This window comes from Polypterus senegalus, chromosome 15 (assembly GCF_016835505.1).
Source record: "Polypterus senegalus isolate Bchr_013 chromosome 15, ASM1683550v1, whole genome shotgun sequence".
NCBI lineage: Eukaryota > Metazoa > Chordata > Cladistia > Polypteriformes > Polypteridae > Polypterus > Polypterus senegalus.
Window position 1 is genome coordinate 120056720 of NC_053168.1, and position 25746 is coordinate 120082465.

At 40.2% G+C, this 25746-nt stretch overlaps 1 protein-coding gene across 1 annotated transcript in view; it reads left to right on the top strand.

Annotated features, from left to right (window-relative positions):
- cdkal1 (CDK5 regulatory subunit associated protein 1-like 1) overlaps nucleotides 1–21248 on the top strand; it is an 821501-nt gene extending 800253 nt beyond the window's left edge. Inside the window, exon 15 of the mRNA XM_039736195.1 lies at nucleotides 20653–21248. Within this exon, the coding sequence (XP_039592129.1) occupies nucleotides 20653–20820 (168 nt within the window). The 3' untranslated portion in view covers nucleotides 20821–21248. The remainder of the gene's footprint in view (nucleotides 1–20652) is intronic.
- The last annotated feature ends 4498 nt before the right edge of the window (nucleotides 21249–25746 follow it).

A 25746-nucleotide genomic window follows, 5' to 3' on the forward strand; every position in this document is an offset into this window, starting at 1 on the left:
AGCAGAAGAGTACTAGGACTTGGGGGGGCTGCAGTGTTGCTGACCACCTTTCTTGGCACACAGGTCTGTAGCCTAGCAAACCATCATCTTCCTGCCAAATAGTCAGTCAGAAATCTAATGTAGATTCTGGCAGCATTAGAAGCAAGGCAGAAATCAACACTGGACACAACACAGATGGACTTAACTGTCTAGCCATGCAGTTGTCAGTAATCCTAACCTTCACGTGCTTGGAACGTGTGAGGAAAATTGGTGTACCTGGGAAAAAAAACACACAGCTAATGAGGGAACATGCAAAGTCAGCAAGTGGTGCCTAAGCCAGGACTTGAACCCAAACCTATGGAGCTGTGTGGTAACCATATGAACCGATGTGCCAACATGACATTGTAAATAGGTTCATGATTTGTATTATTTTTTTATGCATCTTTCTTTGTCAATTTACAAGGTTGAATACCCATTTTTGGAGTTTGTGGAGCCTAAAATTCTGAGGTTTTTTTTTTACTTGTCTTATTGTGAATTATTTTGTATCGTTTTCTCTGTCATTTTGGTTATCACATCATTAAGACGGCTCCACATGATCAAGGGATGTGTCCTCTGGGTCCCAAGTTGCCTGAAACAACATGGCATCTTAAAAGATGTTCATCCAAATTTGCAGATTCCAAAATCCTTTTTGACGGTTACACTTTTTTTGTGTTTTTTTATTTATCTATTAATAATTACTCATTTCTGGTCTCAACTCTGAGATTGTTGATTGTCATTTTCATTTTGGTTTTGGTGTAGCAGTCTTCTCAGTTTTCTCCCCTGTTTTTGGCTTTGACTAAGTCTTTCCTCCCGATCACCTTAAAAACTTACTTTGCTAGTTCGCTACTGTTATACATGCTATTGAACCAGAACAACAACAAAATTAATTTATATACCGTGTTTTCACACAAACAATGTATCTCAAAGTGCTTTACAAGATTAAATAAAAAGGAAGTTAATATAAAACATAAACAAAGAAGATTAGTCCAGGAGGACAGAAAAAAAATCTCCAGTTAGGCTGGAGACAAAAAACAAAATCTGCAGGGGTTCCAAGGTCAAAAAAGCACCCTGCCCCTACTGAACATTGATGTTCTAAATCAGTCCTCATGGTTTTCAGGCTTCACATGGAAGAATTTGATGATGAAGTAGTTATCTACCTACAGAAAAACCCAAAATTGCAAACTCTGCAACAAGATAGCGAATGATGTGCACATCCATTATCTGAACCCTCTTAATCCAAGAGATCACAGGGAGCCTGAGCCCTTCTCAGCAACATTTACATCCCAGATGGAAAATAAAATACGTCCTAAAATGATACAAATTTTCATCTGTGACCATTAAGTCTTATATAGTGTAATATTTACAGTGTAAAACTGAAGGAATAAAATAAATCATTGTGCATCCTTATAGGTGTAGAATATACATACATACATTAGCAAGTAGCTAATAGTTGGTCTGAAGCAACTGGCCTAATAAAATCAGACTCAGAAGACAATCCATTTACCATTCACCCATTTATGCAAATTTCAGTTAACAGGTATCACCAGTGAATAAGTTAAGATTACATTAGCAGCAGGGTCTCTCATATCGAAGCATCAAAAAAATCACAGAGCAGCATTTCATTTCTGGGTGTTAGTCAGTCAGAGGGCAGCATCTTCACTGATTTGTTTGAAGCTCACACAGCATAACTGACAACTGACTCATGCAGGCCATCGCCGAATGGACGTTCAGTTACATGTCCTTCTCTTTCAGTGTAAGTCACGTAGAAAGTCATTAGAGCAAAAGTAGTTGCATTGTGTAGTAAAGCAACTGTTTGGTGGCAACTGCCTGCTTAGTTAAGTACAAATGGGGAATTTTTATCTTATTTATCAAAAATGAAATTACAGAATGTTTTCTGTATGAGTTAAAATAATGGGTGCATTATGAAAGTATGGTAAGGTTACTGTGCTATCATTTATTTCAGTGCTGAGGTTATTTAAATAGTAACACATTTAATTTAATTTATGGAATAATTAGGATGTCCTTATGTGCCTACACTTACTGTTCTTCTTGAAACGGTGGGGAAGGGGGCTGAAGCTACGCTCACAAATATATTGCCTAATTCATCATCCTTCACAAATTTTAATGAAGATCCCAGCATTAATGGATTAATTGCATATGTAATTATCAATTTGCTCTCTTTTACTGCTCTGTGCACATAGAATAGTAATTGGATAGTGAAAAGAAAAATGATCATTTTATTTTCTCTGTCCTTTTTTTTATTATTATTATTTTTGGTTTACTTGAAGTATTTCCACTTGAGGTGTGGATTAAGGATCGTTTGCGGCTGTCAGGTGCCAATTTTTTTTTTCGCTCTGCCTAAAGGCTTGACTTTGTCAAGATGCCTGTGGGGAGAGATGTTCACGACTAGCCGAAAGCATCACACGGAGGAGTAGCACTTTAGAATAGCTTCAGGAAATATTCACACTTCCCCCTTGAATTTTTTCAGGTTTATCTGTTTCAGACTCTTAATTGAGAGAGATCTTATACAATGAAGACATTTTAGACAAATCAGAAATGCATTACAGATCTTATAAAAGGGTGAAAAAGCTTTACATCTGGCACAGATGTTTAGATTGTCCAGTATTTATGTCTAAGCACATTAATAACAGAAAATGTTATGGTGAGGATAATGTTTTTGCAGTTCCTATTACTGACTAATTCTAAATTGCATAGAAACAGTGGAATATATTAAACTGTTTACCTGGGATGCTGGTTTAATCTCTGGCATAGATTTGCTGTATAACCTTCCATGTATCCGTGTACCTGCCAGTGGAAATGTGGAAACATTGCAGTCTGTGCTCATGATTTGTAAATATCATTGGCTGAAAGTGTCTGCTCAATAAATGTAACATAAATTAGTCTGTTCTCCTCATTACACATATATTTTAAAATATTCTTACTAATTATGATTCTAGAGAGAGGTGACGTGGTGCATGTTGGCTGAATATGCAAGTAAGAGTGACAATACTATTGCAACCAATTCTCATATAATCTCTGGCCCCTTAGCCATAAACTAAAATAAGGGAATTTGATAATGGATCCTTGGGGTCACAAAGGCACAATGCCTGTCATGGCAAAATCGGGCAAATTCACAACCATACTTAGATGGGGGCACCAGTCCATTGCAGTGTCCTTTCACATACATCCTTAACAATGACAATTTAGTATAGTCAGCTGTAACAAATTGACCAAGTGAGCTGTTTACTAGACAGAGTCCAAAACAGAACTGATGAAGTGGAGGTAAGATGGCAGTTTTAAGGGCTAGAAGAGGAAATTATGTCAGCCATGCCGGAACATCCATCCATCATCTTACACCCCCCACCCCCCCAAAAGGAATTGGAAGTGATGTCATCAGTGGCGCTAGAACCAGGAGTGATGTCATCAGTGGCGCTAGAACCAGGAGTGATGTCATCAGTGGTGCCGGAACCTGATGGGATTTCCCAGGCACTGTCTGCAAGAGACTGAGAGAGACAGTCAACACACTCCGCCACCCCCTGGTCTCACATAGTATTACAGTTACTTAAGCCCTTTAGCTGCCTCCTAATTGCACGTGTGTGACACAGTTTTATAACATGCACATTACTGGGATGTGAGATAAAAATCAGTTAGGATAGGCCTGGAAGAACCTGAAATTTACTCACAGACAGCAAAAGAGCATAAGGATTGAACCCAGGACACTGAATCTATAATGCCTGCTGCCTGTCATGAAATGGCTGATCTGGATTTGCTCTTAGCCACTCCCCCTTTTACTATGCAGTTGGTGCACATAAGGGGCCTGCACTGAGATAAACCCTTGTCCCTATTGTTGTTGAGAATAGTGGTTATTTCACACTGTGCTCTGTTTATCTTTGCTTGTTTGCAGGAGTTCTTTTGAGATTGAGTCCACTCACCCCTTGCGTCCCCTTTGGATGAGCTCAGGGTTACCAGGGCAGCACAGCTACATTTCTTAGGTGTCTTCTGAATGTTCCTGCCTTAATATGTCAGACTACAAGCTCACTCTTTCTGCTACATTTTGATCAATATAATCAATATTAAACTCTCTTTTTGTTGACAGACATTCATCTTTTAAAAGCAGCTATCCATCACAGGTGTGATTACTTATTTTGACAACTACATGTCCACTCAAATATCAATTAGAGCTTCCAGGCATTTATCTATAAGTGCTTTTTAATGGTTAACTCTGTTGCTGTTTTTATTAAGTGCAAGTTACAATTTGTAATCAAAAAATTCCTTTAGATTTACCACATCACCATTCTTTGAATTTAGGAAAGCATTCTGGTACTAGAGACTTGGCTGTACAATTTACATAATGCAGAATTCAAAACTTAAAACTATAGCCATGCACAAACCTGATAAAACACAGACAATCATGTGGAAAACAAATCCTAGATTGAGGAATGTCATCACGATAATGGTAAAATTATTTAAAATGCATGTGTTTGAGACATTGTGAGCATAAACTCAATGACGTCACATGTGGATTATGCGATACAAATAATGTGAAATTTTTCATGGACATCCTATTAGTTTCCCGTTGTCCAACACTGGTCCCCATCGACACATATTGTTTCAGAATTTTTATTTATCTCCTTTCTGCATAATAACATGAGATTAAAATTTAATCTTGGTCATCACTATGAACTATAAGGGGTAAGAAACATGTAAAAATGTACTTTTTGAATGGAATATTTAAGTAGAAGAGGGAAGAAAGCATGTAGAAGTGAGAGTATATTTAATCATTAACACAGGAGCTTAGAGAAAGTCAATAAGTAATAAACAGCTGTTCTACTTTGTTAAACTTTACTAATAATTATGATGCATATACAATGCAAGTCCTGTATCATTCTGTACTTTGTTAAAAGTTGGTTTTGGCGAGGTCATCTTCCAGGAGGCCGTATATCTGCAGGAGATTTCAACTGATCCAGTATCTTGAGCTCAGGGTCTGTGAACATGAAAAGGAGGTGACTAGCCTACGTGTAAGCAGAGAACTGGCAGTTCCTCCCCAAGTGTGCATTAGAGGAGACTCCAGATCAGAGAAGAGGTTTATGGTCAGATGTAAATGCCAGGCAAGAGTTGGTGGGGGAATGGTGAGTGACTTTGATTGCTGTGTGGTGATAAATAGGATAGAGTAGCCTACGGAATTAAGGCACAGGTTTGCTCCAGAGACGAGTGTCTCATGTGGTGAGTTGCCTTCCAAGTGTATAGATAGAACTCCTTGGAAAGGTGGATAGGCACTTGGGTAGAGCTGGGCTGGATCCAGATTTCATTTATACTGCTGCCTGTCCTTTTATGTGAATGTCTTAGTTGAGGATTGTTTAAACTAGGAAACCAGGGGTCAGGGAGTTTAGGGCTGGCCAGGTTTAGAACGTCACATAAAATGACAATAGTATGAAAACAAATATACAAGATAACTTTGAAAGTTACAGATCCCTTAGGGTTTGGGATGAGCCTGTGCCACTCATGGGACTTCGATTTAAACTGTTTAAGTGAAGGACATTCTGAGATGATCCTGAATAAATCCTCCAATCCTGAGACAATAAATGAATTACACAGTTTTGATTTTAGCTGTTTTGCTCGGAAAATGCCTTGTTTACACTGTGCAGCTGATAAGGATATCAGTATACTGCTGCTGGATTATATGAGTTTCCCCTTGGGATTAATAAAAAAAGTCAGTCAGTCAGTCAGTCAGTCCTGATATCTGTACAGTAAGACCCTTTTGTCAAGATGACCTCCCCCCAAACTACTTTAAGACAAGTCTGCAAACTGTCTTTAATGGGTTATTTGTGTGATCTCCACTCAATCTGAACAAGCACTACATCACAGCAGTGAAATGAAAGTACATGTTGTCCCATCTCTCCTCTTAGAATTAGACTATTCCACCTGATGCATTCAAAAGTTGACCTGATGTTCTTTTAGAGAATCTTGTTGAATAGAATTGGTTGGCTTGTTGGAATGAATGGCATATAATTGTTATGTTTTTTGCTTATTTTTTTTGTTTCTGATTTGCTGGGCTACCATTAAGCAGATTTAGTGAAATTTTGCTTTCATAAACAATAGGCCCTCAGCTATAGATGAAACTTTGAGTGTGCATTCACCTCTTGTGTTTCACTCATTTCACCAACTAATTTATTATTAACTTTAAATTACTTTAGTTTCCCTGAAATGAAAAATGAGTGGCAGAAATGAATCGAGATGAATTAATTTCACCTGCTGAACATGCCTGGATGGCCCAGCTAGCATGATTAACGTACATTTAAAAAAATCAATCTCCATAATAATTAACGCATTTATTGCTGAGGTTAACTGTATGTAATTGACAGCCTTGGGTGATATCAATATATCTTCCCCCCAAATCCTTTATCCGTTTTATGCTTGACTGGTTCCTAGAATTCACATTTTGAAAGCTGCTTGTGTTGCCTCTCTCCGCCACCACCCTGCATGCTTTGTGATGTTAATTTATATGTTTTGTACTTTAGTGTGTCAACTACTGATATCCAACATGGATGGTACACCACAACAGCAACTGGATAAACATGTTGAGGGTTATCCAGACTGAACTGCTATCCCCTCAATTCTCATTCTCCATTGTCCGAGGTTGTGGTTTGCGATGGGGTTATATGCTGTCTTGTAGTGGACTGAAGTTAAGGGAAGGAAAGATTGGTCCAGTTTCAACTCCATTCTTAATAAAGATATTTAATTTTGGTGCATGTGATCTACTTGACCTCTGTAAAGTGGTGCTTGAATAACCTCTATATGTCATACAGGCCATCATGAGAACTGTGTAGACTGTTGCCTTTTGTGCCAGAGAGATTCCTTTAAGATTAAATAAGGATACGCCATATTGGTTTTAATGAAAGCACTCACAAAGGTGGAAAAGGTATGTTCTTTATCCAACCTGAAATACGCCTTGCTTCTCTGCTATAGTTTTTTTTCACTGTAAACTTTCCTAAATACTTTGTGCGCATGAGCAGCACTTTTACTCAGTTCTTCTCACCTCAGAATGCTACTAATTTTAAGAAGTCCACCTTTGACAACACCTCTGTCAGATCAGACTGTCTGTGGTTTACTTCTGAAGATCTTTGAAACCGCTGATAGGACTGTGAGCATAACTAGGACTGCCACCTTGCTGTGGGGTATCTTGTGCCCACCATATTAACTTCACTGTATTTTCACGGTGACCTTATATAAATTGCACCATTTAGTTTAGTTCACTGTACTGATTTGATTCTTTCAAACTACCTATTTAAGTGAATCGATGAATTTGATTCATTAATAGGATCCCTCAAATAAATAACACATTGCATTGCAAATTATCATCAACTCCTACAAAATTTTATACATTAAATTGTGTTTAACATGCTGATAATTCATATCCTACGACTCTGTCCTGTTGAAAGCACAAAGCATGACAACATAATTAAAATAAGATTATATTAATCAAATGAACAAGAATTGTGTGCCTTGCTCTCGGGTGATGATTTAGTTTGCAAATCAAAGTGCGTGAGAATTGTGCACCTCATTCTTGGATAATGATTTGGTTCGAACTTGAAAGAACCAGTGAATGACATGCTGGATGCAGTCAAGGAGCTGCATCAAAAAAAAAAAAAAGTGTGTTAAACTTTTAGTGTGTTAAAAACAAGTAATTGCTAGAAAGTATAGGGTGGTCCAGATCTAATTATGCAATTTTCATTACGCTATAACTTATTAAGTGTATTACATAGAAAATCACTCGACAAATCCCGGATCATTGAAAGTGTGCGAACTGATGACATGAAGAATCCTCTTTGCGCCGAACTAGAATCGTCCCTGCATAAATCAAAGTCATCCAGACGATACGGATCTGCATAATTAGATCTGGACCAACCTGTAGAATAGTATTTTTATAAGGTTTAATTTTATGAGACTAGCTTGTTGAATGTATAAAGTGATAGAAGCATATTAGTTAAATATTAAACTTAAGATTCTCTTTAAAATAAGTCCAGAAACAAATTGTACAAAACAAGCAATTAATGCATTCTAATGTAAATGTTTTGTTACTGCATTGCACTTACAGGATGTACGAGAGAATCATCAGTGACACAGTTCTCGTTTGTTGTAATGATTCTTTGTGAACTTGAAAGGCTCACAAGAGAAGTAAACAAGAATCATAATTGAGATGGGTGGTACTTGCACATGAAATACCTTATTTTTAATACTTCTTAAATTTACACATCACTCCTTTTTGTTTTTATTAGCATTTCCCTTACTGTCCTAGTTTTTTTTGGAATTGAACAAAGCATTTTTATGGCTGGCTATTATGGGTTTAGAGCTTATCCCAGTAACAATTGGCACAAGATCATTTTGGCCTAAGTCTTCAGAACTGTGAGTTTGACATTTTATTTCTGTTAAACTGACCATGGATCCTCCAGAATTTTATTTTCTTTATTAATGGGATTTTTTTTGTTTTCATCACTTCTGTTATAAACTGGCTATATCTCAAGTATAATGATAATGGACTTTTTAGGCTTAATGCTGTTTAGGTAAATCACTTTTAAACTGCTCTGCTTTACTGGCTGGTCAGGTATACATTTTTGTTAGGTTTACCATTTTGCTGTTCGTGCACTGTAGGTACCGATTTCTGAACACAAGTGAGATTGTATTAAGTGAAGTATACTAGAAAAGAATGAGATGAAGGCAGTAAACCACGTTGGGGTCTCATTTATAAAGCTTTGGTCCGAATTTCACACATAAACGTCAGGATTTATAAAAGAAAACTTGACAGGGAAATGTGTGTACCGTATATACTCTCGTTTAACTCGGGTCTTGAAACCCGAAAAGTTGATCATAAAATCAGATCCCGACTTATACGCCCGTTCAAAAGTACTACGCTGTATTTTTTTTTTTTTTTTCATCTTCTTGCCTCTTCCAATCTCACATTAGTTTCTCAGACACACAGAATTTTGTTGCAGCAACGCAGTTACCAATTTCTTTTGCCACTTCAATGACTTTTAATTTAAAGCTAGCTTCATATTTTCTTCTGATCGAACGCTATATCGTAGATAAGAGATGCTCTTACGATAAAAGTGTTTATGAGGGTGTAAGATACAAAAAACGCAAAACAGTGCAAACATCGCTTTGGAATAGTTCGGATATTACCGTGTGGTCACATAGGCACAATGCATAAAAAAAAAAAAGGCCGTGTGCTCCATGGTTATTCAATCAGGTGGGCATTAGCATATCTTAATCTCTTGGAACAATAGTGTGAGTTTTCCGCATTTAACTCATACAACGACATTATAAAATACCAGAAATTATATGGTAAAATCAAGCCCCGACTTATCCACGGGAGAACTTAAACACAAGTATATTCAGTATTTTTACGGCAACTCTGACCCATGCATATGCAACATTTCAGAGAACTGGGAATTTAAGACACCCTTTATCAAACAGGGAACTGTAGCCATACCGCCTAAATGACGATTCACGTGTATAATAATTCTTTTCGTCAACCTGTTATTAGAATGGCAAACACATTACACCTCAAAAACAATTAATATGATGCAGTGGTTGTATTTTTGTTTCTTTTAAGGGGGCCAACGCTGTGTACTTACACTGAACAACTTTTTTTTTTTTGTCAGTTGATATCAACTGTTTATGGTTCAGGTCAACAGTGTCTCAGCCAATCTTCACTCCATCTTGCCTGCTGTTTCTGGAATCCATTAACTGACTGTCTTTGGGAAGTGGGAGTAAAACTTAAATACTTGGAGAAGTTCAGACGGACCCCTGTAAAATGTGCAAACTCCCAAAGACATCGACTGGCCTGGGTTTTAAACCCAGTTTCTGGATGCATCAGTATGTGGCAGCTGTGGTTAATCACTGTGCCTTCATGTCTCCACCAACTTTAAGTCAGCCAGTCTTTATTTTTTTCACCATTCAAGTGTCTTATTCACTCTTTCTAAACTTCTTTTATTGTGCTTTTTGTGTTTTCCTTTCTGTCATTCATTTTCTCAAGAAATATTGCCCGTGTTCCAATTGTGCACTAGGGCCTTGTTTATTTATTAATCAGTGGTTAATGATATTGAGTCTTTGTTTGGCATTCTTCATAAACGATGAGGTATGCCTACGCATGTGGCTGTGTGATGCGGCCGAGTTCGGAGCATGCACACGTGGATTTATTTGGCTGCAATCCATAACAATCACGCTCATACTTATTAACGTATCCACCCCACTTCAGATAATTAAAGCAGTTTCCTACTTCCTTGAAGCCACGTTCAGAGATATTTAGAAGATATGTGGCAATTTGATGACCTGCGCACTACATTATCAGACTCAGAAATCCACTCTTCTGAGGTGCTAGTGATTGCTTTTAATTCCTACGGTAGATGAATTCCCCTGCACCGCTTCACCTCTTCATTCATCTTTGCAATGAGAGGTTAGATAGTGTCATGGCCACATGGTTAGTGTCTGAAGAAAAAGGCAGGCACAACTGAGGATCACGTCCCTGCTGTCCAAAGGGAATGGAGGTGAAAGGAGGTAACGGGCAGTAATGTCACAGAGACCTCACATCTTCATCAAGTGAAAATGTGGGCTGACAATACACGGCATTAAAACCATGAAAAGATAACTACAGGCCAAATTTGTCTGGCCTTTGAGCTGTTGCCATTTTTTATACTATTATGTCTTAATATATTGTATTAAAATATGTTAAATGATAATGTGGACTCGCTGAAGTGCTCAGCATTTCCCACGTAAACAAATTCACCCTTTTATCCTTTGCTTTTTGAAAGGCAAGTGCCCCATGTGCTGAGAATGGTGAATCTGCCCGAGTGGCAGGTTTAGTAACCATAGAGTGGTGGTCTGATGTACTCAGTACAGTTTTGGAATTTGTATCCTACAAGTACTGATGCTCTTTCTGTCAGTTATGCTCTTCTTATAGGGACCTTGCCTTCAATTTCACATATTGCGGTTTATTTAAGAGCACGTGATTCTGAAATACATTTTTTTTGCTAATGTCTTACCATCACCAGTCCCCACTAAATCCATTTCTGGATCATGGGTGCACTCAGGTTTTTTGTATTCATTTCTTTGGCTTCAGTACCCTGCAGTCTCATAACTGGTTGGATGGTTTGCTTTTGTCTCTCACTTATTTTTGGTGAGATGTTCAGCCTTTTTTTTTTTTTTTTAAATAACTATACACAACATTTATTTTTGCATTACTCGCTGCTTTGAGTACCATGTTTGATTAACCATCTTAACCTGATTCCACTGTTCATGCCAGTAACAGATGGACAAGAAACTTTGAAGAGAAAGATAGCAGTCTTAAATGTATTTTTTTTCTTTCAAAATGGGGGCAGCTATTTAAAATTCATTGTCTACACTCATCGCCCACGTAATTTAAATGAACTAAACTCAAGATTCTTAAACAAACAACCAAAATCCCTTTGGCAAGTCTGTGCAATGTAATGAGTGTGCATAAGAGGGGGAAATGTTTCTATCAAGATGGATGTCACCCTTGGTGTATTATTTTTTAAAGCTACATTTTTTTCCCCCCACTATTTAAAGACATGTGAGATCAGAGGCTCATAACCGTGGATGGTATGGCACATTCAGTAATGCTGGGCCAGGTTAGCTTTAGCACAGGAATAAGGAGATGAGCATTATCCACAGATCCACAAGGTCAGCATCATACATACACACTCACTGAGCTGCATATCAGGTACATTATACTAATATAATACTGGGTGGGGCCTCCTTTTGCCCCTAAAACGGCCTCAGTTCTTCATGGTTTGAATTCCACAAGATTTTGGAAATACTCCTTTGCAATTTGGGTCCTTGTTGACATGATTGAATCATGCTGTTTCTGTAGACATCTCAGCTTCACATTCATGATGTTCATCTCCCATTCAACCACATCCTAGAGGTGTTCTATTAGAGTCAGATGCGGTGACTGAGAAAGCCACTGAGAACACAGAACTCATTTTCATGTTCGTGAAACTAGTTTGAGATGAATTTTGGTGTGGCACATGCTGGGTACATTATCGTGCTGGAAGTAGCCAATAGAAAATTAATAAATTAAGGCCAACAAGGGAAAGCACATGGTCAGCAACAATGTTTAAATAAACTCTGGCTTTCAAGCAATGATTGATTGGTATTAAACAGCCCAATGTGGGACAAGGAAACATTCCCCACACCATTAAACTACCACCACCAGCCTGGACTGTTGACACAAGGCAGGTTGGATGCTTGGATTAATGCTATTGGCGCCAAATTCTGATCGTACCATCCGTATGCCTCTGAAGAAAATCTAAATTCATCAGACCAGGCTAGGTTTATTCAGTCTTCAGCTGTCCAATTTGGGTGTGCTCACTGTAGCCTAGGTTTTATATTCTTGCCTAAAAGGAGTAAAACCTGACGCAGTCTTCTACTGTTGAAGCTCATTAGCTTCAAGGTTCAACATGTTGTGCATTTTGAGTTGTTTTTCACCACACAGTTGTACAGGGTGGTTATCTGAGTTACTGTAGCCTTTCTGTTACCTTGAACCAAATCTGGGTCATTGTCTTCTGACCTATAATATGAAAGTCACAACCAAAATTGCAATTTGCCAGATAAGGCTGCATTCTTCCAGTCATTCAGTCATGCACTTTCGTGTATCATGTATCACTGTACCCTCGTCTTCCTCTTCTTTTCCCAAGAGGACTGCAACCTGGCATGGTCGTCTTCTTTAGTTCCCTCTGCTTCTGTGTCCAACGTATTGTGTTTTCTGAGACGCCTGTCTACACACCTCTGTTGTAAAGAGCTGTTACTTGAATGTCTGTGTCCATTCTCTCTGACTTTTCCCATTAACAGGTCATTTTCACCCACAGAACCAGCAAGTTTTGTTTCCATTCTCTGTGAACTCTATAAAGACTATAGTGTGTAAAAATCAAAGCTGTTGCTAAGATGCTGTAAACACCTCATCAGGTCTGAAAAGTCATAAAGCAGTCAGTGCTGCTTAGATTAATCGACCTGTCCATTCCAGTTTGTGGTCAAACAATGACTAAACGTCTTGCACATGAATGCATACTATATAACGACCCGTGGCCATGTGATTGGCCGTCTGGAGGAGTCCATCACACATATATATCAAACCTGTAGTGAAACCTGATTTTAAAGTGTGAGCTGTTTTTATGTTGGCTAAATAGGTTCATGGAGTCATTATGTTCAGAGACAATAAAAGTTTTTCTTGTATGAGCGATTTAACTTGCAACACAACACCTCAATGTTTACTCAAAACCAAACCGCAGTGGGCGTTTCAAATAGAACGTGTTTCTAAGCTGTAACAGTGAAATGTGGGAAAATGGTATCACTTTAACTAATTTAACTGATAATTTCTACTTTGAGTTTAGGTAGTTACTTCAATTAAGGAAGACGCAAGTTTTAAGGTAGTGTTGTACTTTTCAGTCATTAAATCTGTATCACCTCTGACTCCGAACCCTCCACTGCTCCTATTCTGTGTATACAGTACAGGATCTTCATATAATATTATATCATCAACCACCACCACCTCACACTAGAACAAAGTACCTCCTTAAAATCATCTGTGCACAGATGAAAAGGTGCCGATGTCCTTGAGTGCACGTAATCTTTCAGAGATAATGCAATCCTAGCCGCTCAGCTTCAAATAAGTTCTTCTGCTTCAGCAGTCAGCTATTGATAACCTGTGATTCGATTTGTCCATACCTTGTGAGGCGCAGAGGCGAAGACTGAAGCTAGGGCCAAAGACAGACAAGGATCAATGAAGTGTCTGCCCACGGCGAACATCACGCCTTGCTTTCACCGTCATTCTGGGTGAGATAATTCTGAGAATGAACTGTAATCCATTTAATGAGACTGAAGGGCCTTAAATAATTTATTAAACCTTGTTTGGTCATCCTTAGGCCCATTCTTTTCCAATCCTCACAGTGTAAGTCCACAGACATTTTTACTATATCCCTTGCCTTACTCTTCTTTCACCTTTGTATTTTTATGTGCACCCTGTGTTATTTGGGATGGCAGAAATTAGGTCGGCCTTTGAAACCAAAAGCATTGATTTGTTTCAGTACTACTTTTGTACCATTAATAGATGGATGTCAGCTGTTTGGTGTCAGCGTGTGCCGGCAGAGACATTGATTGCTGGAGGCCTCTGGCCATAGCTGACTTTTGCAGCTGGTTCTGCAGGCAAGTTCATTTTTGTGCACAGTAAGCGGCCAAGAAGGGGGCTCATTTTTTAGCTCCAGTTCATCTGATTCAGAACAAAAGATGGATGGCTCTTATGATCTCGGCCACACGGCACCTCCTTTTCCTTTGTGTTTTTTTTAAAAAAAATGCTAGGTAGGTGCTGTTAGCATGGTGGTGTGTATGCTTCATAGCTTCTTTGTTTTATTGTTAGCTGCTGCCTGATTTTACTCAGTTGGAAGTCACAACACCCTGTATTTGACAGTGGCTTAGATATGTGCTTTATTACCAGCAATTGGGGAATAAACAAATCTATTTAATCGATATAAACCCAGCCTTTCTAGGAAATATGGCAGCCTAATCTTGAATGTAGTTCTTGTTTTTCAACTCAAAGTGCAATTTTTATTTTTTGAGATCCCGAAACTCCTCTAGCTACAGGGTGTACCAAAACTTAATCAATGCAGGCCGGGACTGCTTGTCCATCGCCAAGGCAATCGCAGGTTCGCAGCCTCACCACGTAACATGCCAGTAGCCAATGGTTGATACAGGGGAACAGTCTAACCTGGCCACTAACATGGCACCATTACTGCTTATCACACATATTATAGATCTGTGTGTATTAAAGTGGTAGCTCCTATTCGAAAAAAGACTCTGACTGTGCCTGTTTTGAAAATAAATAAAGTTGTTTTTCCTGAAGCTTGTGGACTCGGCGTCTTCTCTTGGGTGCAAGGCAGTGACTCACGCGTCACAGTACAAACACTGAATGTAGCGACTCATTGGTCAGCGATGTGAAGACCGGCCTCGACCACGAACAGACGCTAAAACAACTATGTCCGAAACGCACCCTTTGATTGTGTTTCCATCCTCCCAGTGCAGCACAATGCACCAATCAGTCACAGTCCTGCCACCTCCACTCCTTTCTTGTCAAGCTCCGTCACGCTACCTCCCAACTCCGGCTCTCTGAATGGAGGGAGGCGGCCCCTTTTATACTGTACCTGGATGTGCTTCAGGTGTGGTGGAAGTTCTGCACGAGCACCCGGAAGCACATCAGGTGTATCTGTCTTCGGGCTTAGTAGCACGTCCTGTTGTGGCAGAAGGGCAGCAGTCCATGTTGCCTGGAACATTTGGGTGTCCCCTGGCAGTGGCCAAGTGCCCCAACAGGGTGGAGGTTCCCAGCTCCGATGTTGTGGCTCCTCTGCACCCCAGGGCGGTAGCTCTCTCATGTCCCGGTTTAGGTATTGGCGCTCTCCCGGTCCTTCCACGTCCCAGGCATCTCGACTGTGCAGACGTCTATCACAGCGAATAACTCCCATCATAGCGGGCACAATGGAGTGAAGGTTGGCTGAGATATTTCAGAACCGGTCGGGCAACTCCCTGAGAAGTGACAACAGATATAAATGGACGAAAGACCAAGAAAGGTCTTCAGTGCAAATATGCAGCATTGGCCCTCTTTAAAGGGAACTAAAATACGCCCTGTGCATCATATTCATCACTTCTCAGGTTTAATGTTTGTCACCTCAACACATGCTATAATAACTGCTTGGTATGATATGTGTGAGTCATTTGCTGTGTTTCTGTACTTGATCAAGAGTGCCCCCAAGATATTTAATTATGTATGTGCAAATATTCCAAAATCTGAAAATATCCAAATCGTTCGGGTTAGGAATACTCAATGTGTATAAGAAATAGCAAACATGCGCAAAATTGCAAAGAGCAGCCCTGGGTGTGCAACACTAGTGTCTTAGACGTGTCTGTTCTTTGCATACCTTGGATTTGTGTATCAGCAGCAAAGTCAATATGTACAGTAGTTAGAAAAATTCAAGTAAATCAAACTGAACAGATATCTGACTGTGGTCAGTTAACAATCTGATCCATCTGCAGGTTTAAATTGCCTTTATGCATGGAAAAGTCAAGCCTTAGGGCTAAAATGTGGCACCCACCCTGTAAGGCATGGTTGGAGATGCAGGCGAGACCAAAGCCATGGCTGTGTGTTCCATGAGATCTGTATAGTTACATTTATGTGTGATGCATGATAAAAGGTTAAAGCAGGTACCAAGAGCTACTGTAGGTAAGAACTATAATTCTGTATTGCAGAGTCCTTTTCTTTTCTTTTTAACCAGATAAACGATGAAGCTGCCAGCTTGGGTCATTTCACATTTGCAGGGCATAAAAGCAGATTCTGCAGGAATTTCTTTGATATGTGTGATCAAGACAAGTGTTACGATCGAGCCTGTCTTCTTACCATATAAAACAGAAACAGGGTGAAATCGAGCTCAAAGCAGTGCTTCCAAGCTCTATCAATTATGCTAGGAACAGACTGTAATGAAGTTCAAGAAATGTGTGCTCGAGGATAAAAGGCAGCAGCTATAAAGGATGGAAAAGCTGGATAGCAAGCCCCAAGTCTGAGGCTCTCAAGGCAGAAGGCCAGCATGTCTTGGAGATGCAGCATACGCTTGAAAAATGAAAAGCTGCTTTAAAATAAAAGTCTTGCCTTTGAGGGTCTCTTCGATCTTGGGATTTATTGTTGAAAGGATGAGCTGTAATTGCAAAGTTCCACTGAACATTTTGCAAATATCTTTTCTATTGTTCAGAATAAAAATGTACTTACTGCATGCTACTTCAGATCATTGCCTACTTGGCACTGTGGCTTGGGAGAGATGAACCTGAACCTCAATCTGAAAGCTATGCCACCTGGAATATTGTACAGCTGGCACAGTCACCCATAGAGAAGAGGCTCTGGAAGAGTATCCGGGCAAACGGTGATCCAACACGTAAAGCGTGGGTGTCAAGTTCAATTTTACTGTGGGACAAAAATAACATTTTATATACCTAATGTGGACCAAAATATCTAAACGGTCAACTACTGCTACATTATCTTTACAAACAAGACACAGGTGCCTCTCTACTTGTCACAACTTTATATTCTGCCTTGTATTTCTCTTGCAACTGTCTTCTATCTTTATCAGCTTTTCAGCAGGTTAGGAAAGCTACCAGCAGCCACACGACCAAAATTATGTCAGCATATAAAGTCGAGTGAGAGCAGCAGTCAGTACACATGCAAGAATTAGGATGGCAGTTGGCCACATTACAAAAAAAAGCTTGGTGCTGGAATACAGGTCACATTTGGAATACTTTGTTGTATGCATACAGCAAGTTGTGGAGAACACATACTTTATGATCTTTTCAATTTTTCATATCAGTTGTTAAGAATGAGTGAGACAAAAGAGCATTCTGGACCAGGTTGGGATTATTTATAAAAGGAAAAAAAAACTGCTGTGACAAAGATAGAGGGTGTAGCAGCCACCCAACCCAACATAGACAGATGCAGGAGGCACACTGATAAAACACAAATGTTTTATTTTGTTTTTCTTTAACACTAGAATTACCAGAGCCTACGAAAAAACTCGTAGATCCGTCAACCTTAAAACGCTTCACACCTCTCCATCAGCAGCTTTTGTCCTTTAAATGTTTTGATAAGCAGCAAGCAGTCTGCTATCACATCCCCCACCGGCACACAGTTTTCTTAGCTCAAGTCTGTTTAAGTCAAGCAAAATGACACCCTTTATAAATACTACATCGTTATTTGGAACACTTGCATTTCATGTGTGTGCCGTGTCTACAACAATCTATGTAAGCACATCGTTAAAACAGAAACGTGTTTTTCATATTTTAGTAATAATGGACAAAATGTAGACATGAAGTTTAAAAAGTGTGAAACCTGAATTCCAAATATCAAAGAAACAGTTTCACAAAAGGTACAAATATAACAGAACAAGTGCGCTTCCATTCAAAACTATAACTGCAGAAAAAGAACCCGCGTTACGGTGCGACATTCACATGCTTTTGCTATGACTGTTTCGGTGGGGCAACAGTGTCAGCTGTTGACTGGTAATCAAAACTTCACGGGTTCGATCCCAGACGAGTCCGATTTGAAAAGTGAGCTGCTCGTATTCTTACTATTTTAGAATAAAAACATACATTTGATTTCAGTCTAACAGCCGGTGTAATATATGATACTCGTAAAGGTTAGGTTTGTTTTTTTTGTTCAGTTTTATTCTCTCGGCTGCGTTCACGATCCCAACTCCATACCGAACGCATTTGACACTACTGTTTTCACATAGACGCGCTATAACAGAGGTTAATTCTAGTGTTAACTGTCTTCCCTGTTTCCCACAGGCACAACACAGTCCCAGTAAGCACAACCATTACACAAAATACTTTATCTCTCATCTCTCTTCTCCTCCACTCCTCTCAGCAAGCTTTGTCTCCCTTTTCCCGACTCTGGCTCACTGAGAAGTCTCTGTTGGCCTGGAAGTGCTCCAGGTACTTATTGCCCCATTTCTGGCTGCACTTCCGGGTGTGGCTGAAGAACTGCCCACACGGGTTCAGGAACAGCTGCAGTGCCCCCAGATCCCAACTTGGCTGTATCCAACTCCATCTCCCATGAAGCCCTGCGGGAGTCTGATGTACCGCTACCGCCCGGGGGGCTGGACTGACATCTAGTGTTCCGGGGGAGGTAATGCTCTGTCCGTGCTTGTTCCCCCAGAACATACAAGGAAGAGGCGTCCGCCACACTGCAAATCAAGCCTTGATAACACAAAAACACTCCAGAAACTGTCTTGTGCTGGTTTGTTAGAAGCCACTTTCTGAGTATGCGATTTGCCCTTTTAAAGATACCCAACATGTCACTCATACACATTGCATAGGTAACACCATCATAGAAATTTTGTTAAAAAATGGTGGTGTATGATAACATTACAAACAGATAATTAATAAAAGGCGGGGAAAGACTTAATCAAAAATTGAAAAAGAAAAGCATTATTTTTTTTATTAAATTGTGACAAAACATCAAGCAGGCTAATGTGTGTGAAGGACCACAGGCTCAGGATGCCGCATTAAGGATTTTAAATCCCAGTATCAATGGCTTAGAGGCTTTAATTGATTCCCTCTGAAGATCTACAAATGGCAGTAAATGTAGAACACCTGGTTTGCATCCAGTGCAACTGGGAAAGGCTTCAGCCCCCACTATCCAGTATCAATAAACAGTAAGAACAGTTAGCTCAGGTAGGTGTAATTGTGAATTTCCTGATGCAGCTACTTAACATGCATAGGTGAAATATGTGATTAAAAATAAGAGAATTTCTTCAGGGAGGCAAAATAGTGGGGCAGTTGCTCACACTGCTGCCATTTAGATCCTGCATCTTGGGTTTGAATCCTGTACCAGGACATTGAATATTCTCCCTGTGTCGGTGTGCGTCTTTCTCGGGGATTTCCAGTTTTCCCTCTCACATCACCAATAATATTCTGATTAGGGGAAATGATGACTTTAAATTCTATAGCGTATGAATGAGCCTTGTGATGGACTGGCATCCTGCCCTGACTCAGTGCTGCTATCTCTGAACTGAGATGAGAAGGGTTGAGAATATTATATTGCTTCTGTTCAAGGAGTGGCATTGTGGCACAGTGCTAATACTAAAAAAAAAATAGCGTTTAGAAGTAAGACCAAAGCCAGAGCTATCCATCCATCCATTATCCAACCTGCTATATCCCAACTACAGGGTCACGGGGGTCTGCTGGAGCCAGTCCCAGCCAACACAGGACGCAAGGCAGGAAACAAACCCTGGGCAAGGGCGCCAGCCCACCGCAGGGCACACACACATACACACATGCCAAGCACACACTAGGGACAATTTAGAATTGCCAGTGTACCTAACCTGCATGTCTTTGGACTGTGGGAGGAAACTGGAGTACCCGGAGGAAACCCACACAGACACAGGGAGAACATGCAAACTCCACGCAGGGAGGACCCAGGAAGTGAACTAACTGCAAGGCGGCAGTGCTACCCACTGTGCCAAGCCAGAGCCAAAACTAGTTAATCTTTGAGAGGACACTGGCATCAAAGGCATTTGGCTGCCACATCTGATGTTTTACAACAAAAGAACATAAAACGTTTGACAAAACAGAAGATAATCATTCAATCCTTTAAGGTAGTTTGTTTAGCTAATAGCTAAGCTGTTCTAATATCTCGTCCAGATTCTTCTTAAAGGTTACCAAGCTTTCTGCTTCAGCTGCATGTCTCTGTAGTTTGTTCCAGATTCCCACAACTCTTTGCTTAAAGAAGTGATCCTGAGTTTTGTCCTAAATGCACATCCTGTTAATTTCCACTGGTGTCTTCGAATGTGTGATTAGCGCTTAAGTTGAAATAATTCTGGTGGATCTGCTTTATTGTGCCTTTGAGAATTTTGGATTGGGTCCCCACGCGTTCTCCTCTGCTTGAGGCTGGACAGGTTTAGTTCTCCGAGTCTGTTGGAGTAGGATATCTTGTTATGTTCTGGGATGCACTCCTCTGCACAGCGTCAAGATGTGTTTTGGTGTTTATGTTCAGAACCTCATTCACAACTGTTAATTTATTTTGTTAAGGAGTTCCCTGCCGTGGAAGAAGATGGAGTGAAGTCCAAGGACGCCCACAGTACATCTGGCATCCTGCAGACTCTGTGGCAATGGGAGGATTCAAGACTGAAGATGGTGTCTATAGGCCTGGCTATCCTAGCCTTCATCATTATTTACAGCATGGAGAAATTGGGCTAAAGGACGTTTAACCTGACCAAGCAAGGCTTCGAGTAGTATGGTATGGGTGTGGTGGAAAGAGGGAGGAAGAACATAGAAAGATTGCTTGATGCAAGTCCAAGGTCAGTGGACTGTACAGCTGCTGCTTATTATTAAATCAGTAGGGTCATAAAAGGTAATAAAAAAATATGCATTTGAAAATTGGAATGTCTGAGACTGAACATAAGCCAGGTGATGTGTCCTTCAGGAAAAGCCAGGTTCAGATGATTGCATTTGGGCCATTTGTTGGTTTTATTTTTTGCTCTGATGTATGTATGTTATGTAGAAACTGTTTTTATTTTTAAAAGATTTTATGGCAATGTACAGCAGATTGTGCTCATTTTTATTTCCTATGTATATTCAGTTTTATTGTTTGGAAGCCTAAATAAACTCCATCCAGTCTTTCCCAATCCTTAGATGTTATGGTATATCTGTGTTGGTTTCATCACCTTCATGTGCAGTAATGAAGGATTCCAATGTGTGTATGCATTTATGTGTAGGAGGAAGCCAAATATTTTGCTTCTGTGATTAAGTCAACGTTTTTGAGTAGTAAGAAGGAAGGGCAGCCCCTGTATGCCACACGGAACTCACATGGCGTTATTTTAAATGAAAACATTCCCCATTTCCTTTGTCAACATACAACATAAGAATTTTACACTTGTCATTCCATTAGAGCATGATATGTTAAATGTAGTGGGGGGCCATTGAGGCCATCAGCCTTGTTTAGTGACCTAATAGCTTAGCCATCCCAAAGTCTCATCCCAGTGGTTCTTAAAAATAGCCTGGTTATCTGCTTCAGGTACACAATAGTATATGCTGTATATTCTCGAAACTTTGTGTCTTCAATGCACATCCTTTTAATTTTTAGTGTTTTTTTTGAAAGAAATGACCTAGTGTCCATTTTTTAAAACAATAACTTCAAAAGGACTACCCAAGTTATTGACCACCTATGGCCCCTTCAGACTCTGTTACTCCGTTTCCCACTATCGTATTGAACTATTCTCATTGTGTATTCCGGTACTATTTCTAGCAGCTGTGTCATTATGGTGCCATTGTATCCCTTTCCTTATGGGTGCACCTCTCAAACCGCTTACACTACCCTGTTTTTTCTTTCTGTTCAGAACTCAGTTTCTTCACCCTCACTTAAAACTTGGGTGTCCAGCTGACCTTTCTGGTCTCAGTTCTTTCCTATTTAAGTTTCTTTTCTTTTTCTCACCAAGTCTTCAGGCTGTGTCATTGGGGCCCAGCCCCTCTCTGATTGATGTCCTCACCTGGAGAATCAGGCTGTGAACTTGGGGCCTCGGAGTCAGTAACCAGCAACTTACCCATTTCTGGTAATGGAGACCGCCTTTGGCACAGTGGCAGGGAAGGCTGTTGTCTGAAGGGCCCTAGTTTGTGTGCCAATGCTGCTGTGTCAGGGACGATGAGCAACTGAGAAAGGGGGCATTGCCCCAGAGCAAGTTTCTGAACCTGTAACATGGATTCACTAAGGGAAAGGACAAGTGGAGCAATGTCGAGATAGAGAAAAGTCCATTTATACCTCATCCGACCACACTGTATATAAACCAGTCTGCTGGGGTCTCTGACCTGAAGAGGGTTCCACCCACACAAATACAGCCAACCACCAAGCTCTTCTATGCCTCCAGCCGTCTCCTTAGTATTTCCAAGTCCAAATCTCCTTTCCATTTGACTTTTTCTCCATCTGTTTAATTTAAGGATGTTAATGAATAACCTCTGGCTCAATTAAAATACATTCAGAGTTTAAACCAACTAATCTTATTGATTAATTTAAATTTGTGCTGGGTAATTTACTGTCTGGCTGCACTGCGGTATCCGATGTAGATTCAGACATGTTGTTCAATTAATTAATAGGCCTGTTAGGGTAATACTTAAGTTACACATCAGACTTCTTTACATCCAGAAACAAAACAGAAATATTTAGTGAAAATGGAGCTTGCTTGACAAAGTTCACTTTGGGTGAATTTCTTACAATGGAGAGATGAAGTAAGCAGCAAACTGTTATACAAAAGCGGCATAACTGCAATGCGTTATCACCTACAAAATAAGCAGATCAATGATAGCGCCTACCGTATCAGCAGCTTTAGGAAATTAAAACTTAGGATCACCAGTCAGAGGAAATCACATTGAGGGTGTGAACAATGATAGAAGAAGTCATCATGTTTCTATTCAAAGCTTTCAGCAGCCAGTCCATTTTCTTGATCTAGGGTACCACATTCCATCTAGAGGTATGTTCCCCAGAACAAATTTTTACCAAAATAACTGGATGATGGATACCAGCTGACCATTGAACTGGCCTTACAGTTGGGTTATTTCACAATAATGTGCCAATAGGTAGCACACAAAATTTTCCAGCCATTAATACAGAGGGCAGCCTCAGCAAGAATATAACTGCTACCATGTAGACTTACTCGCAAAATGGCCGCATAGGTTCACGATAATGCACAAAACAATGTAGCCATGAAATTACCCACCTTTGGGAGCCAGGCTTCAGTAGCATATTTGGCTTAACCACTGCAATTTTCTTTCAATTCTACATTTAAGATGTATTGTATCCCAGGGAAATCAGTGCTATCAATGTGGCCACTCTTGCCATCAGGCCGGACTGTTAACAGACTCTGCACATGACTGTCCCCCACATAAATAGAAACATGTTGCATACTGTCTCTTACATTTATGAAAAGTATTTTAATGTCAAATTAGTCTCTTACACACATAATAAAACCTTTTCTGGGAAATTAATCCTTGTGTTTTTTAACCAAGTCGAGTCAAGTTGAGTAGCATGCACTGGTACAGTCGGTTGCCGCACCCACTTTACAACAAAACAACTCTGGATACCAGTTGGCAACCCCCCAGGCAGACATGTGGTCCAGTCCCACCCCCTGGAAATGACCCTCTATCTGCCCCAGCCAGGTGTTACGTGGGCGACCCCTTGGCCTGGTCCAGCCACTTGGGTCCCCAACAATGAGGATCTTATGAGCCAGATCATCCTCGGGGAAACACGCCACATGGCCGTAGTGCCATAACTGACGCTCCCTCACAATGCAGGTAATGTGCCTCATTCGGGACTCCATGAGCAACCATTCATTCGACACAAAGTCAAACCAACGGTAGCCAAGGATTTTCCGGAAAGGCACAGTACCAATGGAGTCCAGTCTTCGTCTCAGGTCACTGGATAGCGTCCATATCTCACAACCATATAGTAAGACAGGAAGCACCAGGACTCTATAGACTTGGACCTTCGTCCTTTTGCAGAAATATCGGGAGCGCCACACACCCCTTTCCAGTGACCTCATGACCCCCCATGCTGTCCCAATCCATCTACTGACTTCATAGGAAGAGTCACCAGAGACATGAATGTCACTGCTGAGGTAAGTCATCCTCTCAAAAAGGTCGACACTCTCTCCGCAGACAGACACACTGCTGACGGTGTCAAGGGTGTCACATTTTTATGATAAATGGTAATTATGAAAAGGGGTCAACTATTGTTTAGAAATTGTGATCAAAATTATTTCAAAAGTATAGTCATAGTTTTAGTAATTTTGAACTCCTCTTCAATTCATTTATAATATAACGTGTTTCTCTCAATTAATTGTCAGGTCAACCTTTCATTGTGGAACTCCCTGAGTGAACCTGCTAAAAGGTGCTGAATTTTTGCACAGGATGCCACTTTGGCATTTGTCTCTCAAAAGCTTATCTGGTGCAGTTGTTAAACGTGAAGACAATCATGGCCACCGGACTGAACGAATACAGCCATCAGGTCATTGTAATCCTCCACCACCTGCCATTATCAAACTGAAGCTCTTGGTTTTCAATCCTTGTTTCGTCTGTTGAGCTGTAAATTAGACGGCTGCTGCTTTGAGGCCTGGAAAACATCCCAACTGAGTAAGCCTCCGACGGAAATTGGCCGCACTCTAGTTTACTTGTTGGTATGATTTAGCGGCCTCACGATAACGTATCATACCATATGAGTAATCCTTCGCATTGAAAACTCTGTAGTTTGTAGGCTTGTTCAATGAGGTGCAGTAGGGGTTAGCTGATCTTACCAGAGGTTGGACACTTGAAATCTTACTCTTATGCCATATGATTCAAATTATCAGGCGTATTTGCCTTTTTTTTTATAGCACTCATACTATACTTTCATTTATCAATAATTCCATTAATTTAGTGAACCCACTTACTCCATCAGGGTGCCATTTAGAGACATTCAGAGTTGCTGTACCTGTGGCAATAAACGAGCTGAATGATTCAACTCAAAGCTCATGTCAGATTAAAATTGTTAGCAGCTTTGAGTGATGCTTGTAGAAGCACAGAGCATACAATGGATTAACAGCGTCAATGGCCTGTAGTGTTTCTTGAAAAAGCCAATAGGGGCTAGCAAGGACTGAGAGCCTAATATAATTGAGAAAAGGCCCGCTAAGGATTTTGGTGAGTCACTTGTTGGTTAACAATCACATAGGGTACTGAGAAGATGAGGCTGATAACATCCACATTACTAGGGCAGTAAAGGAAGAGCGCCACAGTAACTGTGTACTTCATGAGATTTTGAATCTTTTTATGGTTTTCATGTAATAGAAAAGCAAAAACGAATAAATGTGCATTTTTATGGTAAAATCATGGGCAGAAATTGTGCATTACCTTCTGGTTTCAAATTGGTCATTCTCGGGTGCCTCGGTAGGGTTACACTCATTTCCAGATTCAGATTAGAACATGTGGTGGTCTCGAGAGACTCCCATAAGGAAAGAGCTTTTGGTAAGCAGTGGAGAAGGAGTAGGGAACACATCACAACATTTGAATTGATTTGTCTGTTTAGCTGATGCGTTTATCTTATTTGGCTCGCAGATCAGTACAACGCCCTTCAGTTGTTTGCCCGTTCTTGTGAGTGCCATC